General features: G+C 33.8%; 2 protein-coding genes across 2 annotated transcripts; both read right to left on the reverse strand.

Moving 5' to 3' along the window:
* Positions 1–998: 998 nt before the first annotated feature.
* On the reverse strand, positions 999–6,428 carry LOC133178177 (lysosomal proton-coupled steroid conjugate and bile acid symporter SLC46A3-like). Its single transcript, XM_061312925.1, has 4 exons — positions 5,363–6,428; positions 5,158–5,241; positions 1,579–1,735; positions 999–1,101 (listed from the first exon to the last, which is right to left on the reverse strand). The coding sequence occupies exons 1-4, from the start codon at positions 6,426–6,428 to the stop codon at positions 999–1,001; spliced, it is 1,410 nt and encodes a 469-aa protein (XP_061168909.1).
* Positions 6,429–9,450: 3,022 nt separating this feature from the next.
* LOC133178178 (GATA zinc finger domain-containing protein 14-like) lies at positions 9,451–15,544 on the reverse strand. The gene is made up of 5 exons (XM_061312926.1): positions 14,591–15,544; positions 13,184–13,366; positions 12,696–12,842; positions 10,816–10,966; positions 9,451–9,658 (listed from the first exon to the last, which is right to left on the reverse strand). The coding sequence occupies exons 1-5, from the start codon at positions 15,542–15,544 to the stop codon at positions 9,453–9,455; spliced, it is 1,641 nt and encodes a 546-aa protein (XP_061168910.1). The 3' UTR covers positions 9,451–9,452.
* Between the last annotated feature and the right edge of the window lie 1,725 nt (positions 15,545–17,269).

Below are 17,269 nucleotides of genomic sequence, written 5' to 3' on the forward strand. Positions count from 1 at the left end.
GCCTCCAAACTGCTCGCCGACGGAAACTCTGAAAGCTTAGAACTACATTTTCTGTGCAGATGACCACTGTCTAATACATGTAATCCAATAGTCAGTGCATGTTCTTGTCCAAAGAAAAAAACTCAAAACTTTTTTCATTACCAATTTTTTCTTTATACATTACAAATTTACCTTGATTTGACTATACTGAAACAAAAATGGGGGGGGGGGGGCAACTAACCTCTCAATGAACATTTCAATATTTAAAAAAAAATGTTTGGGAAAAAAAGTACTACGTGCCTGCACAATGTACATGTAGTAGCTTGCACCTATATCAACTACTGTAACAATATGAATTTTTTTAAAAATAAATGTTATGTCTTTTAGAAAAATGATAAATAAAGAAAGATCTTTGAAAATTGAACTGCACAGGGAGAATTATTCATAATACAACAATTTTGAAACATGTATGTCTCGATCAATTCACAATTCTCCACTTTCTAACAAAACTCACACCGACACACGATCCTCGAATTCAAATCTAGATTGTTGTACTAATTATGGAATTGCAAACCCAATCTATGGAAATGTCACTTAAATCCCAGCTTATAGTTACAGTCATGTAGATTCCGAGAGCTTTTCTAGGTTATGAAGATAAATTATCTTCGAAGAGAATGATAACAAATTGATTGCCACTGCGTTTTCTCTGAAATCGTAAATGACCGCGACTCTAGGGAGGGGGTACTCCATATAATTTGGAGTAAGTTATATTGTGTTATTATATAGTTTAGGGTAAAAGTTGATTTACAAAATGCAACGTGGTGTGTTTATATATGTCATACCGTGCTTAAAAGGGACGGCTAAAGAATTACATCTATAAGATACGACCAAACTGTTGTCAAGAAAAGCAAGACAATTTGTTGTTTTCGTATATTTTAACTATTTACTTATTTAGTGTTAATGTTATGATATTAAAAGTGCAGGTACATGTATACTGAAAACATGATTGCTGCTTATTGTCACTTTTGAGCCTCTAGTTTATAGGCATTCATTTTTCCGTCTTTCTCTTCCATTGCTGGTGCATCCCTAATGGCACTACACTTTGGAATAATGAGAAGACATCTGGAAGTTAAAATTATACAAAAATAAAATGTTAAATTAAGAAAAAAATTATCAAACATCTTATAAAAGCCAGTTTCTGTATACTAGTATATTGATTTCGGATTTACTAAACAAAATGTACGAAAATATCAATATCAATTCTGTTCATGCATATACTAGTATCAATATTTTCACCACACATTATACTGGGAGGGGGTATAAAAATTATAAACGGAATGATTCTAATTTACTATATATTTAATTACATGTAATAAGATAAAAACAAAACTGGTTAATTTAGAACGGTGTTGTTACTTCAATGAATCAACTGATAAGAAAAAATATGAGTGAAATGATTTTGTTGGGAAATACATGAGTAAAAAATACATTCTTGACAGTAAATACCTACAATCAGTAATAAATACTTCCAATGACTGTAAATTCTTACACTGTGGGTAAATATACTTTAGTACACTGACTGTAAATACAAGTACTTACACTGACAGTACAAAAGAAATGAGGCACAGTCCTGCCATAAACATGAATACTGTCCCATTAAAGAAGTACACTGTACCCTCATAAATGGCGCCAAAAACCAGGGATCCAAAGTAGGTACAAGCGGTTTGAGCTGCTGCCATACCACCAAACAGAGCACCTTGAATTTGTAATAAAATAATTTGTATAAAACATCCAACAGGTGCTTCTAAGCATTTAGACAACATTAAAGAAGAAACGATCCAACAAGCAAAAGAATATTTTAAAAATTTGTTTTACTAGATGAAATCCCGCGCAAGCGCGGGGAATTGAATTTATACCACTACCGACAGAAAATATATTGTAGTTCTCTATTGACAGCCTACCGGCTTATAGCAGGAAAAAATACTTTGTTCAGCATGCAGGAATAAATACTTTGTTCAAAATCCCGCATGAAGTAGATTTACCTGTCCAATCCCCCCCCCCCCAACAACCCCCCTTTTTTTGTTTTATTTATTTATTTATTTATTTTTAAACTTGAAAAATAGCAATTTCATTAATTGACGTTTATTGTGAAACCTGTTATACTGTGTTATGGATATTGTACTTCAGATGCTCTTATTTCATTTCCGTCAAGGATAAAAGCAACGAATATGAACATTTTACTAATAAATTGATGGGGGGGGGGGGGGGGGCGGTAAAAATTCACAGGTACTTGGATCTTGGTTTATAAATATGTTTGTACCTTATTGATATGTAAAAATGTACTTTACTTTTTTACCTGTCAATAAGGTACATACATATTTATAAACCAAGTACCTGTGTAAAAATTAGCTTTTATCGCCCTATGAATAGGCTGAGTATTTGATACAAAAGACTAAGCTGCAATAATGTAGCCCTCTCCAATTTTTTTTTTTTATTTGATCTGATATTTTCTGGCCTCTCTCTCTCTCTCTGCCCCTCCCCCCCCCTCAAAAAAGGAGCGGGCTACATTATTGCAGCTATAAAAGATTGTATTTAGAAATTAGCTGTGCATTGATTAAAGCGCAAAATTTTACATCTTTAATTGTATTTGAACAATACCTTATTCATTAATTTTCTCTTTTCATGTAAGCAAGTACAAATTGTACTTCGGATTCGTTGTCACGATGCGCTCAGTAGGAATATATACAAATTTTATCGATAAATTTATTAGGAAAACCTACTACATACATGTAAATGTAATAGTCTTTCGATATATAATTATATTCACAACTTATAGTGTTATCAGTGATTTACCGTTATTTCAATTATGACCATTTACACGAAAAAGCTTTTCTTATGGTCATGTAGCTATAATCTCCTCCTTTTTTTTCTTAATATCGGGCTCGATGGTATATGATGTTCTAGAAGCTTCCGTCAATATAAAGATCGGTGAATGACGAAAATATTTTGCACATTTCCCTTTTTAATCGGTTATCACAACTTATTTCTTTTATATCATTTAAATCGAGTTCTAATTGAATAATTCAGTGATGACGTTTTATGTAATAAATAAACGATTGCTTGTTGTCAGTTTCATTAAAAATTGCCAGTAACTTAGATCCGCCAACCGGAAACGCCACCGTACTCACGTTTTAGCTATTTCATGGCTGTTTATAGAAAATGAAAGTAGACTTTTAATTTAATGTTCGATACTAACTATGCGAGTGAAATCTAAATATAGTTTACGGACATCAGCTTGTATCTAGTGTATTGTTAGAGGAGTAAGTAAGAACTCAGGTGCACCCGTTTCGGAGTTTATTTGCAAAATTTATTAATTTATAAGTATAGATTGAGGAGCACTTGACACAACGTTATAGTTAGTATGTTACTTTGACGTCGGAATAAGTACATGTGTATACCGAAAGAGGGGGAGCATAATTGTTCGAGCAAGCGTGATATACAAATGTACCAGAAAACAAGATGTGTTTGTGAAACACTGATGCCCCCGTATGGCAGCTTATGGCGAAGGTTAAAGTTTCTCAAATGCAAGTCAAAATCCAGATCAGGAGATAAAAAATGTTGGTACCCAAAGAAAGGTCTTATCTCCACGAATAAACCTGTGAAATATGAAAACCCTAGCACCAACCGTTGAAAAGTTATGGCGAAGGATAAAAGTTTTTTCAAAGTTTGTAAAATGGCAAGGTCAAGGTAAAGTGGTGCCCAAGGGAAGGTCTTGTCACAAGTGATACACATCATCCTGAAATGTGAAAGCCCTAGAACCAAACGTTCAAATGTTATGGCCAAGGTTAATTTTTTTAAAAGAAGGTCACACTCCAAGGTCAAGGTCAATGCCAACACTGTTGGTATTCAAAGGAAGGTCTTGTCATAAGGAATATGCATGTGAAGTACGAAAACCCTAACACCAACTTCTCAAAAGTTATGGCCAAGGTTAAAGTTTTTCAAAAGAAAGTCAAGCTCCAAGGTCAAGGTCAAAGGGTCAAAGTTGTTGGTATCTCAAGGAAGGTCTTGCCACAAGAAATGCATATGTGAAGTATGAAAGCCCTAGCACCAGTTATTTAAAAGTTATGACCAAGATTAATGTTTTTTTAACAGTAGGTCATACTCCATGGTCAAGGTCAAAGGGTCAAAGTTACTGGTGTCCAAAGAAAGGTCTTGTCACAAGGAATACACATGTGAAGTAAGAAAATCCTAGCACTAGCTGTCCAAAAGTTATGGCCAAGGTTAAAGTTTTTTCAAAATTAAAGTAGGTCAATCTCCAAGGTCAAGGTCAAAGGGTGAAAGATGTTGGTATCCTAAGAAAGATAAGAAAGGACTTGTCGAAATAAAGCAGAAATTGTGTACAAGTTATGGCCAAGGTTAAAGTTTTATCAACAGTAGTCAAACTCTAAGGTCAAGGTCAAAGGGTCAAAGTTGTTGGTGTCCAAAGAAAGGTCTTGTCACAAGAAATACACATGTGAAGTTTAAAAGCCCAAGCCAACTGTTCAAAAGTTATGGCTAAGGTAAAGGTCTAATAAAATTTTGCAAAAGTGGGTCAAACTCCAAAGTCAAGGTCAAAAGGTCAAATATGATGGTACCCAAAGAAAGGTCTTGTCACAAGGAATACACATGTGAAATATGAAAGCCATAGCTTCAACCAATCAAAAGTTTTGGGCAAGGTTAATGTTTTTGCGGAAAAAAACAGACAGCTAGACGGACGGACAGGGCAAAAACTATATGCCCCCGAATCTTCGATTACAGGGGCATAAAAAGCAGTATGTCCTAGCCGACTATCACAGTACTCTCGCACATACTCGTATGGGCTGGCCTTTCCAATCCGGGGACCAAACGCGATCACGAACGTGAGAAGCAATTGCATGAACTACTAGGAGAGTCAACATCAATTAAAATTTGCTAGTTTATATGTATATAAATTTTACAATGAAAAGCCATTAAGTTTGTTAAGCTCAAGAATTCATCCCTAAATTTACATATTTGGGCACAAGGAAAAGTAAGCAGTTAAGTTTTAGCGTTGGTGTAGAGAGCTTTTTTCACGTTTCTCTAAGTTGCATTGTGTGTCATACTAAAAGGTATTGATGTATACATTTGCAGAAATTCATTTTTTAAAAAAGATCAACAAACCTTGACTTTCGCTAGGTGTTTCTTTAGACATGATACCTCTCATCGTTGGAATACCAAGTGCCATTCCAAAGCCGATAACTAGGGCTGCATAATAGAAAAAATGTATTTCTGATCATGAAAAGGAAACAGGTGGATCTGGAATTTCATATTACTAGTATGTGAGCAAAACAGAGAGTGAGAGAGAAAGAGAGCTGGAAAATCTTACACAAGAATAAAATGGTTGTTGATCCAGCCACCCCCTGTACAATGAAACCAGCAATCCCGGATAATGCACCCATTATTGAAATTGCCTCTGCATTCATAAAAACCAGAAAGACCCGTATGAGAAGCATCGATATTCCCTGTTGTAAGGTATGTTGTGCTGCGTGGTACCATCCCACAAGCACTGGACTGAAACAAAATGGCGGACTGATGATGTAAAGGACTTCGGCTGCATTCCGACCAATGAGACAGACACAGCCTAGAATGTAGACCGTGATGCAGATGTTGTACTTCCATCGAACTCCGCGATATTTTTTCGAATAATAAAATTGAAGCGACTGTTTAAGGAAGTCCACAACCATTTTCAGATTCCACGAATCGGTACTTTTGTTTTGAATGTTGGTTGGAGGTAGACAGAATATGAGAATGATATTTAAGATTTTGCAGAGAGAAGACATTACCACTGGCCACATATAACCGAAAGCTTCGATTACATATCCGGCTACTAACCCGCCAATCACAACACCCATTCCGATACAGCATTCAATTATAGCTATTCCGAAAGTCCTCGATCTGTTATTTTCTGTTATATCTGATACATAAGACATGACAAACTGTACCAAGGAAAATGTATCCCCCACAAAGCCTTGGAAAATCATGGGAATCAGAAAATAGTTCAGATTTATTTCGAAATACATCAAAATAGCCGTTGACATTTCCACTAAGAGTAAACCAATGGTTGGAATCATCAACATTTTCTTTCGGCCATATCGGTCGCTGATGCTTCCAAGCAGTAGATTGGCAATAATACATGGAATACCCACACACAAGGACGCGTAGATAGAAAACCTGGCTACTTCTGTTTGGATGATTTTGCCGTTCTCAGTTTCTGTTGAATTACCTTCACTTTTACATACAGAGCTATCCGAAGTTTCGGAAGTGGTATTCGGAAATAGAAATTTCCCGAGGTATTCCGGATAAAACAGAACAATCGTGCTATTATAGATACCAAATGTGAACACATGTACAAAACATATTGGACCAATGAGGAATCTTCTTCGCGACGTCATCGCGCTGTCAACTTTCTTCGCAGTCATGTTGGTCAGATCAATCCTTGAAATGATGCTTCAGCTATGTTTTTATAACTTTACAAATCTGTGGAAAATAAAATTATTTTTATAGAATATTTAGTATATACAATATCACCAGTATGGGCACTGAAGTATTATAATATCTGATATCATAAGGACCCATATCAAAGAGCTATAATAATAACTCATTCTTGTTGATTGCAAGCATTGGAATAACAACTTTTTTACACTGTATGTATGGATATCAGTATGTAAATTTTATATTTTTTTCACCCGTTAAAGAAAACCTTTCAAATTGAACATTTCAAAGGGAAAACGCTTTCAATTGTCATTATTATTTTAAACGAGTTATTATGTTAACTAAATTAAATGATCCTTCAGGTGATGAGCTATAACCGTTGTATAATTTTCTGAATGGAGGATTGATGATTGATTGATTGATTAGTTGATTAAATTTTAATATTTTTATTATTTTATACTTTTTTAAAGTTTTATGTATGCCCTTGACGAGTCAATATTCCTTCATGTGCACAACCGAACTATCTCTTTGCTTTGCATGTATTTTTTTGTCTTGAAGGCCATTCTTATCTTTTTTTTTTGCATTTGAATAAACAAGATACGTTAGTAAACAGTTCTCAGTAAAACAAACCGCTTCTTCGTCAAGATGAGAAAAATGAATGTGATTTTGGACTATACAGAGAGATATAACTATTTCATGTTAAAATTTTGTCAAGACGGAATGACATTATTGTACTAAAATTATCTTAGAAGAAATGCTATACGGTTTTTTTTTTCAAATGCCATTTTATCGTTCTATATCTTCGTATATTTAATGATCTAATGTCCTCCTCCTCCAGTGAGACAGTCATATCTTCTGCTTTTACTAATTTTTTTCTTATGTCTTAATACATCTTTCATGAACACTTCTCTGTTCAATTTAATTTTATAAAGAATTAATTTTATATGAAATATTTTCAGGCTCGGATCCAGGAATTTTTTCCAGGGGGGGGGGGGGGGGGGTGTCCACTCCAGTCAAAAAAATTTCCAAGCCAAAAATTTCTTGACAGGCAAACTAAAAAAAAAACCTAAATTCCCTTCCCAAACGTATTAAAACCCAGAAAAATTGTTGACAAGCAAAAAAAAAAAACCTAAATTCTATTTCCTTACGTGGGGTCCACATTTTCCGGGGGGGGGGGGTCTAAAGCCATTTTTTATTTACTTCAGTATATACTTTTAATAACGTTGCAAATTCCAAGGGAGGGGTCAGAACCCACCATCCCAACCCGACCCCCCTCTAGATCCGGGCATGTTTTTTTTTTTAATTTAAAGGTTAATCAGAAATCATCAACTATTGGATAAATAACTCTTAGATAATCTCTTAAAAATTTTCATTTATGGCCGCATGGAACAATAATAGAATATGTGCCTACCTGCATGTATTTTTTCAGAAAAACCAGTGCTTCACTGTAACTATAAGTAGCCACGTGTGATAGGCTAACATGTATTTTTCAATAAAGACCGTAAGTTCAAGGCCTTATCTGACCAGTATAATACAAAATGACTTAAATGGAGCGGTTGCTATGATGTGATGGAATGGTCAAGATGACCTTGTGGAGGAAAGTAGAAAATAATAAATGTGTGTTGTAAAAGTTTTGACTTTTCTAATCTTAGAATTCGTTTAATTCAGAATTAAGAAAACTAATGAAAAACGTTTTTGGAGTTTGAGAAAATTATATCATATATAAGAGTACATATTATCTAATTCATTTTCAATATACGGCACCTATCATATTTCTCCAGGTGAAATGTTTAAAGACTTGAAGTCTTAATAAACAGAAATCAGATGACTATTTAAGTTGGGAAAATACATGTACGTGCAAATTATTTATTCAATATATTACTTTATCCTAGTCTAATGTGATGATACTGGCCCGAAGAAAGCAATTTGGGGGGGGGGGGGGGGAGCTAAACATTTTCAGTTGGGGGGCAGTATAAACTACCAAAAAATCCTTGACAAGTAAAAAAAAAAGTCATCAGACGTTTTTATTTAGTGGGTACAAGCATCTACATGTATATATAGTAGCCATGTTTTCTATAGTAATCTATATATCGGCAAAATTACTGGGGGTGCCCCCCCCCACCCCGTTCCTACGGCCTTGTTGTAAAAAATCCTTAAATCTATTTCAAACTGTGTTATTTTCTGTAGATTTCCCTTTCTCCCTTTTTATCAAAGGGCAGATCACTCTAACTTCATAAAACTACAATGGAATAAAATTCTTCAAGTGTGCAGTGTTCCTTAAGTGCAGATTTTTAGTTACGGACTATACGGTGCGGAGTGCCGATGGTAAAAACTTTGTTTTCTCAAAGACACATTTATATCATTTCTGTTGGAATGCTTAGCTTTCATTTACTATACAATTCAGCAAATTGATTATATGTATTGAATACTGTTTCATCAATCCACTGCCGTGCCAGAACGTCGCAAAAAGGTAAATATTTCTTGATTTTCTGATATCTTTCAATTTTTTTTCACATTAAACAGCATATTTATTTTGTGATTTTCCTTCAATTTGCCGACCCTTTCATCTTCCTCTACGTACTTTTCGCATACAGACATCAGACTGCATGCATTCCCTTATGAAAAGGTGAAGAGAATCCCATAAATCATTTAAACAATATCAAACGTGGCCAGGCAAAAAAAAGAGACCTCTGGAAACACCAGAGGTGGGATCAGGTGCCTAGAGGGAGTAAACAACAATTTTATCAGACCGCGCTTCCTCTATCCACTGTGAAGGTTTACTCCGCTACCTGGACTGTCTTTTCCGCAATATCAGTATTTGACAACTTGGTTACAAGTATCTGCATTTTATCAACTTTTCTTTTAATTCTGGGTTTCCGGGATCAAAAGATATACAAAAAGATGAAAGTTTTTTATTTAAAAATCAAGTGTATTTTATTCAATGAAACAGATTAATTAACAGTTAAAACTAATTTCTCTTGTAGTTAACCCCACCCGCCATTGTTTCCCCAACCTCTACCCCATCCGGGTGTGGAGGGGTTAAAGTTCATGGCAGGTGTCATGGTTGGAGGTGGTCCGAAGTCAATGGTCATCTCTACACCAATATTAACAGGAATCGGATACAATGGTTCCATAGCGTTAATAAGACCCGATATTTGGAATGTCTTCGGACTCATCTCCACTGGCGCCTCTGTTTAACAAAAGTAATTTTCATTAATAGTCTACCAGTTTCAGCAAAATGCTTTTTATTAATTTTCTAACAATCAAACATATACGCAGATGTTCATCATGATTTAAAAATAAAACGACTATTTAGCAGACGATAATAACTGACGACAAACTTGAGCGAAATAACTAGTTACATTTGTCATTAACAAAAAACTCCTCTCAGAAGACAAATGATTTACTATAATTATGTATCTCAGATCAAAACATTTATTATATTCATGTACAATTCAGGCCCGTGGCAACGGTTTCAAAAGGGGGGGGGGGGGGAGGGGGGGACTTCCCAAAAAATCTGACAAGCCAAAAAGAAAAATCTAATTTACTGTACAAATCCAAGAATTTGCCGGTACTCGACATGACAACATCAAAAAGTGGGGGGGGGGGGGGGGGCTTTTATTATTTTTCATTTGTTTTTGTATTGACTTTGCATTTTTCTGTGATGTCATAGTAATCCCTCGTCTAAAGGAAAATTTACTATAGCAAAATACTATACTCAGAAAAAAGTGGGGGCGGACCCCCTGCCCCCCCCCCCTCCCCGCGTTCTACGGGCCTGCAATTTCTAGGTATCTTTTAAAAGTTTTTAATTGAGTCAGACACTATTTTCTTCTACATATACAATATGTACATGTACAAACAGGAAGGAGGGCGGATCGTCACCCTTGGGTAGCGAAAATGGTACAAACATGGCAAATAAAATAATTATCAATGATGCACGGTAAGGCGAATTAAATTGTCAACATTTATCTTTAAAAAGAAAGGGGATTGGACAGCAGACTGGAATAACTAATTTTATTCCTTTCCTTAATCGATACTTTACAAGACCATATTGATAAATAAAAGTTAAGCGGGGTTTGGGGGTAATTTTTTATAAGCAGTTCGTACATGTAGATAATCACACGCACGCATGCAGAATTCATGGTGTTAGATATCGCATTGACAATGTTGTTCATTCAAAATTAGGAAATTCTAAATAAATACTTGTGTAGGAGATATTGCATCGTCGCAAACCACGGCCAAAATGTAGGATCCTCTCCAATTCTGGAGAGAGCTATATGCGGACTCCGGACCGTGGCTTGAGACGATGGAGATATAGGAATTAATAAATTATAAAGTTTTACTTACCGGGTAATAATAGATAGACATTGTTGCTGTTGATGGCGTCCTGACAGTACCTGGTGATGAAGACTCCGCCTCGTCTTCGCACGGCTGGTCCGTCTAAACGCTGCTTTACGGTAGCCGTCATATGCATCATTTCTCCCATCTCTAGATTTCTCTGAAAATTGCAAACAATTTCAATTAAGCCAAGGTAATTTTCATTTAAATACATGATTAATTGATAAATTGCTATTAGTTTAAAATATACATATACACTGTATATATCAAAGAATGGATAGTAATAATAAGAAACAGTTTAGAAAAATTTTAATTTTGTTGATATTTTAAGATTTTGTTCAGGTGTTATTAAAGGAAAGTTTTTAGATGAAATTTATTGTAAGTAACTAATGCCAAATTTCAACTCTCTCTCAGAGAAAATGGCAGTTAGTTATCAAAATGGATTTTCATGTAATTCCACCAATAGAAAATGGAGAGAAAAAAAAGATATCTAATCATTTATGTTTATCATAAGGGGAATAACTTGACACAACTTATTGCTTCAGATGAAACTTAAAGACACAAAAAACCGAATTTTCTTATCTCCCGCACAGAAGAGTAACGTTACTTTCTTTCAATATTTTTTTTCCAATGGAAATCTAATTAATTAGGGCATTCCATATGTGTAAAACGTAAAATTTGACTCTTGAATATGTTCTTAGAAACATCAAAGTAAACATTAAAATATTTATAAAACTTTTCAAAAACGATACTGAACTTTAAAGTAACATTTTCCCACATTGAAATAAAATTATTTGGCTTGGCCAAATATGAAGTTGTTTTACTAAATATGCGTCACTTCTTTGGTGATGGGGGCACCTATTTAAGCAAACATAAGATACATGTGTTTGAATTTGGGCCGCTGATGCTCGGTGGAATACGGCAAGACTTGCATGCCTGCCCTCGTCGAGTGGGAAGAAAAAAGTTTTTTTTGTCATTTATCATAGAGTGATGGATCATGAGGGCAATGTCTCTTAGCAGAAAATGCACAAGAGTTATCTTTCTTGGATGAAAGTGCATGAAATACTTCTTGGCATTACAGAATAGATCACTTATTATTTATTTTAAATTGTTCTACCCCTGATTATAAACTTTGTTTACAGTTATTTAAGCAATAAAACGTTTTGTTTAATTAAAAATTTTTTTCTAAGAAAAGCATATTTTGATTACAACTATAGGTACTGTGAGCACTGAGCTCAGAAATTGAGCCCCCCCCCCCCCCCCCCCCGCTTCCATACGGATATAATGGCAAAGTGCATTTCTTAGCAGTATGTGAATTTCAAGGTGATTCTGTGAAAGTTACAGTGGATTCCATTCAGGGGTTTAGGAGGAGTTGCATCATTTTCACTTGTAAATTTTGAATTTACTGGGTAGAGTTAAATGCAAAAAAAAAAAAGAAAAAAAAAAGAAAGAAAGAAATAATAATAAAATAAATAAATAAAATTATCACGTTGTAAATTTTGCCTTTACCTTCACCCAGTAAATTCAAAATTTACAACATGAGAGTTGCATTGACAAAATGGTAACCTTTGATCGAGTATGACAGCAAAGTCTACGTTTTGGTATGGGAAACCCTAAATATCTGTCTGATGGAAACATAAAATACATGTAGGATTTTTGATAAAGATTTTGTAAAAATTTATTAAATTGTTTTCAGTGGTTTAAGGAGTGTTGTGGATAAGGGATGACTACTCAAAAGTGTAACAGACGGACACTTCCATCACTAACCCCCCCCCCCCTCCGAGTTTTCCAGCGGGGATAAAATGAAGAATATGAATCCCAACAAGTAGAATTATAATTATTAATAGGCATAAGAAGAAATAATATAACAATATGAAAGACTTAAATACTTTTGTCTTTCCTCTGCTATGCAATTCTTTCACTGCTTGATCAAATGTTGTAATATTCTTCATAAGGAAACAAGCTCTCTGTCCATTGAAAGGCATTCCGGGGAAATTGGTTCCAGGTATTACATCCATACGCACCGCCATCATTCCCTATTCAAAATAACAAAACATTCGTGGCTTGTTATGGTCACTAATTAATCAAACAGTTTAACACATATTAAAATTTCCAAATTCCTGTGAATTTCTCAGATACGTTTACATTGGTAAATATCCCTTTCTGAATAAGTTATACTGCATCTTTTTTCTATATCTTAGAGAAACGTACTGATAAATTCCCACTTTTCATTCATAGTTTTCTCTAAATTTTTATTTAAATTTAAATTAAAGTCTTTTTGAAAAGGATTATACATGCTTGCATAAATAACTAACTTCAATTGTCAATGACACCATTACCCATAGATCTAATGTTTAAAGATGGATACAAATCTTACTCTTCTGAAATCCATCAGAATACCCCCTTTGTTGAATTCGTCTATAGCTGGTGCACTCTCAGAATTGATGAGAACCAGTTTAGTACTATACAACACCTCGGCACTTTCTTCCGCCGCAGTGCCACTTGGGAAAATAGTTTTCCAATAGAACTTTCTCGGAGATACTTTCTTTGGTTTCATGTTCTGAAAATGTATAAGTAAAGTATTTTATATTCATAGAATACCGAAGAAATATTTTAGAATGTTTCTTTGCTTAAAAATGTACGTTTTCTTTGCGAATTTTAAAATGATTCTTAAAAACATTGCGTGTTCAAATACAAGTGATTGTGATGACCAATTGTTTTTTGACAATTGGCCCTATGAGACAATAACTTTGACAGAGAAATACTGTGCCATAATTAATATGTCAGCACTAATTACTGTTATATCGGTGTTGTATATCTTTAGGCATAATTTTTATCCCAGAGCTAGGTCAAATAACATATAAAAAGGACAGTTTAATCAGCCGGGCACGATGGTTAGGCTTTGTTTGAATTTCAGTCAATTTGCATTTTTGTAATAAATATTGATAAATAAAATTAAGTATTTGTTTCATAAAGTTATCATTTTATTTATAATGCTGCACTTTTCATTTTCATCTATTATTAATATTATTCAGTGTTTTTTTCTAACTTGGTAACAATTACAATTTACAATTATTTTTTTCCCCAATTTATTTCCATATGAACTTTTTTTTTAGAGGTTTTCGAGATAAATCATACATTCCTAGTTTTCTATTAAAAAAAAAAGTCAGGCCATTCAAGATTGACGATCCGTTTTGAGGAATAAAAGACTAATTATAATTGAGTAACAATCCATCTAAAGACAAAACTAAACTCTAAACGTTACGCCTCAGTACGACCCTTTACACTTTCTTTGATAAATTCCTTATTCGCCATTTCCTTTGATGGAACTACACACAAACAATAAATATTGCCGAAAATAGATTTAATGTTTAGATTTTTCGTAACTTAACGTGTCATTCACTGTGAGAAGGACAGAAATAGCAAAGAAAAACCAAAACACAATTCAAATAGTTGAGACTTCATATAATTAAATCAAGTCATGTTTTAAAGATATTTTTTAAAAGATTTTTTTAATCATTTTAATTTATTAGTTGTGAATATTGACCAAATTCATTGATCAAAGGAAACACCACTCATTTATGAAATTCAATGGAAAAATTTTTAAAACAAGTATTTAGAACTGAAAAAAAGCTAAAATACATGTAAACTTTTCACTTCGCTCATAGATTTACATTCTAAGAAACTGTAATTTCATATGCATTGATCCTGTAACTACATGTACAGTGACAAAATTAATTATTAGATTTTGCTGCGTGAGGAACTTATTTTTTTCTATACTAACCATTCCACGTGGCGGCTTTTGTTGTGGGTTTTTCTTTGCCATGTTATTCCTATTTTTGGCTTGAGGTTTCTTCATTTTGTTCATGTTTCCTTTGGTCGTCTTTTTCGTGTTTGCCTTGTTGTGACTCATTGCATTGTTTGGCATAGTTGGTGGCTGTTGTTTTTTGTGTTGCTGCTGTTGAATGTTACTTGGGCCATTCGGATTTGAATTCCACTGACTTTGGCCGTTTGAATTCCTTTGATTTGAACGGTTTGGATTTGAATTCCTTTGATTTGAATGGTCTGGATTTGAATTCCACTGATTAGAATTTCCAGATGGATTTGAATTCCATGGATTTGGGCCATTTGGACTTTGTTGATTTAGGTTGTTTGAATTTGGATTTCTTTGATTTTCTCGAAACTGAAAGGATTGCGCATTTCTTGAATTCCCATTCAGATTTGCATTCATATTACCATTACTCTGTGAAGCCGAGAAATTATTCGGACCCTTACTATTTCCACGGTTTTGGCCACGATTACGTCCATTTCCCTGATTCCTTTTGTTCGATCCTTTTCCAGCATTTCGCTGCATACCTTGGGCTTTTTGTAAATGAAGTTTCAGCTTTTCTATGTTAATTTGGTTTGGAGATTGGTTTGAATGTCCACTGTTCTCAAATTGCCTAGACATGGATGATGGTCCATTATTATTATTATTGGTGTTGCCCCAAGATTGCCCCTGCTGCATGTTTTGTCGGTTTACGAAAGGATTGCCATTTTGGCCACTATTTTGTCCACCGAACATTCCTAAACTTTGAGCAGATGGTCTTTTATTTCCTTGTAATGGACGCCTTCCGGTTCCTTGTCCATTATTTACATTTAAATTTTGTCCCCTTCCTAAATTATTTTGGTTTTGAGAATAACAGTTCTCAAAGAAGAATATAACACATAATATACATATGGTCAGTATCCGAGTCATCCTTGAAAGTCACGATTTAATCCCTGCTTTTTCAATTTTGTGAGAACATGCACGAAAAAAATACAAATATATAAAGATGAATAAACTCACTACAAGTGTTCAAAAGCGACAAAATGCATAAATTTGGGCATCTTTTATGATATAACGTGGTTGATTCTTGTTAAGGATACACAGGTCATTCCATACGTCACAGCAGATGTCAGTAAAAAGAGAGAGGTATGTCTTAATGCGTCAGGTTTATTATTCCTAGCCCATTCTCATGAACTTCCAGCAACTAAAATCGCCTTTAATATGTCAGTTTTACTGTATCATGACCATAAGGTCATGTCCGATTTACATTTTTTTTTCTATATAGGAATAAAGCGAATTTGTTTTTTAAACATATACTTCTGTTTATTCATTCATTCGGTCCTTGCTTAATATAACTTTTTTCTGAGTTTTAGGATTCATATTTTCCATATTGTTCGTTAATTATCAATATTTTTCAATATTAATAGAGACTAAATGATATGCTTTTTGATTTTTACAAAGTTGTTTTGATGCATGTAAATAACATTAGTATACATGTATAATTGTATTTCAAAATGATTGAGCAGGTTCGTATTTTATTCTCAAGACTCAACATATATCAAAGTTAGCCACAGATTTCATATTCCTTTCTATTTTCATTTCCTCATTAATATTGCTTTAATGGTGACGTTCATTTGCCAAGGGGTCATATATTTTGCAACACCAATCACGACCAACCTCAGACCACAACTGACCGGTGTTTTTTTGTTTTACATAATTGACGATTCTCATTGGTTTGTACATGTTGAACTAAAACAGACCAATCAAATTCATAGTACCTTAATTATATGACTAAAACAGACTAATCAAATTCATAGTACCTTAATTATATGACGTAAGGAGAAAAAATCTTGCCCTTTCATGGAGTGATTGAGCAATGATCAAGCAATATCTTTTTAATATTCTTTAACAAAATAAGTAAAATTTACAAAGAATATTCATCTAGATTATTATTATATTTTTTATTACTAGTATTCTTTTCCACTTTCTGTTAAACAAATTTTTGCATCAAGGGAACTATTATAAATGTTGCATCCAAGATAAAGAACTGAAATTCCAAACATTAAAAGACCTTTTCTTTTTACTTTTGATTACATGTCCCCTTTATAGAGGGAACTATTCCTTTAAGATTTAATGTTTCCTGAGATGAAGAGAGAAAGGCAACAATTGCTTTTTGTAAAAGGTAAATTACTATATGTTTTTCGCGCTGGTTTGGTATCAGTTTAAAAAAAAATAAAATTCAGGAATGACACCCGATTTTCTCTAAAATAAAAACAGAATTGGTCAATCATTTACAATCAAAAAACAATATTAAAATATTAAGCAACCATATTATTTCTTCCAAAACACAAGTGGTATTTGCTTAATGCCTACCTGCCTATCTGCTTTTAACTAAAATTATTAACACAAATCACTAAATTTGTGAAATCGTTCATCCTTAGTTTACATACATGTATATTATTCCAGAAAGGTCACATGAAAAAGAATAAAATAAAACTGATTTAACAAAAAAGTAAATCGTATTCCTGTACAATGTACATACATTCATCATTTCTAAAAGTTACATGTAAGAACTACACGTGATTAATTATTTGCAGACAATACATATAGTTATATAAGCACAACGTCATAAAAGTATAACAAAATAAACTTAAC

This window comes from Saccostrea echinata, unplaced genomic scaffold, assembly GCF_033153115.1.
Source record: "Saccostrea echinata isolate AGI-Se365-2 ecotype Australia unplaced genomic scaffold, CSIRO_AGI_Sech_v1 ptg000002l, whole genome shotgun sequence".
In the NCBI taxonomy this organism is placed as follows: Eukaryota; Metazoa; Mollusca; class Bivalvia; order Ostreida; family Ostreidae; genus Saccostrea; species Saccostrea echinata.

Coding starts and splice junctions, on each gene's coding strand:
- LOC133178177 (XM_061312925.1), bottom strand. CDS start 6,428: ATGACGTCGCGAAGAAGATTCCTCATTGGTCCAATATGTTTTGTACAT. Junction 1,736..5,157: donor AACACCTAGCGAAAGTCAAG/GTTTGTTGATCT, acceptor TACAAATTCAAG/GTGCTCTGTTTGGTGGTATG. Junction 1,102..1,578: donor ATTTCTTTTGTACTGTCAGT/GTAAGTACTTGT, acceptor TTTAACTTCCAG/ATGTCTTCTCATTATTCCAA.
- LOC133178178 (XM_061312926.1), bottom strand. CDS start 15,544: ATGACTCGGATACTGACCATATGTATATTATGTGTTATATTCTTCTTT. Junction 10,967..12,695: donor ATAGCAGAGGAAAGACAAAA/GTATTTAAGTCT, acceptor TGCAATTTTCAG/AGAAATCTAGAGATGGGAGA. Junction 9,659..10,815: donor TGTCTATCTATTATTACCCG/GTAAGTAAAACT, acceptor TTTGTTAAACAG/AGGCGCCAGTGGAGATGAGT.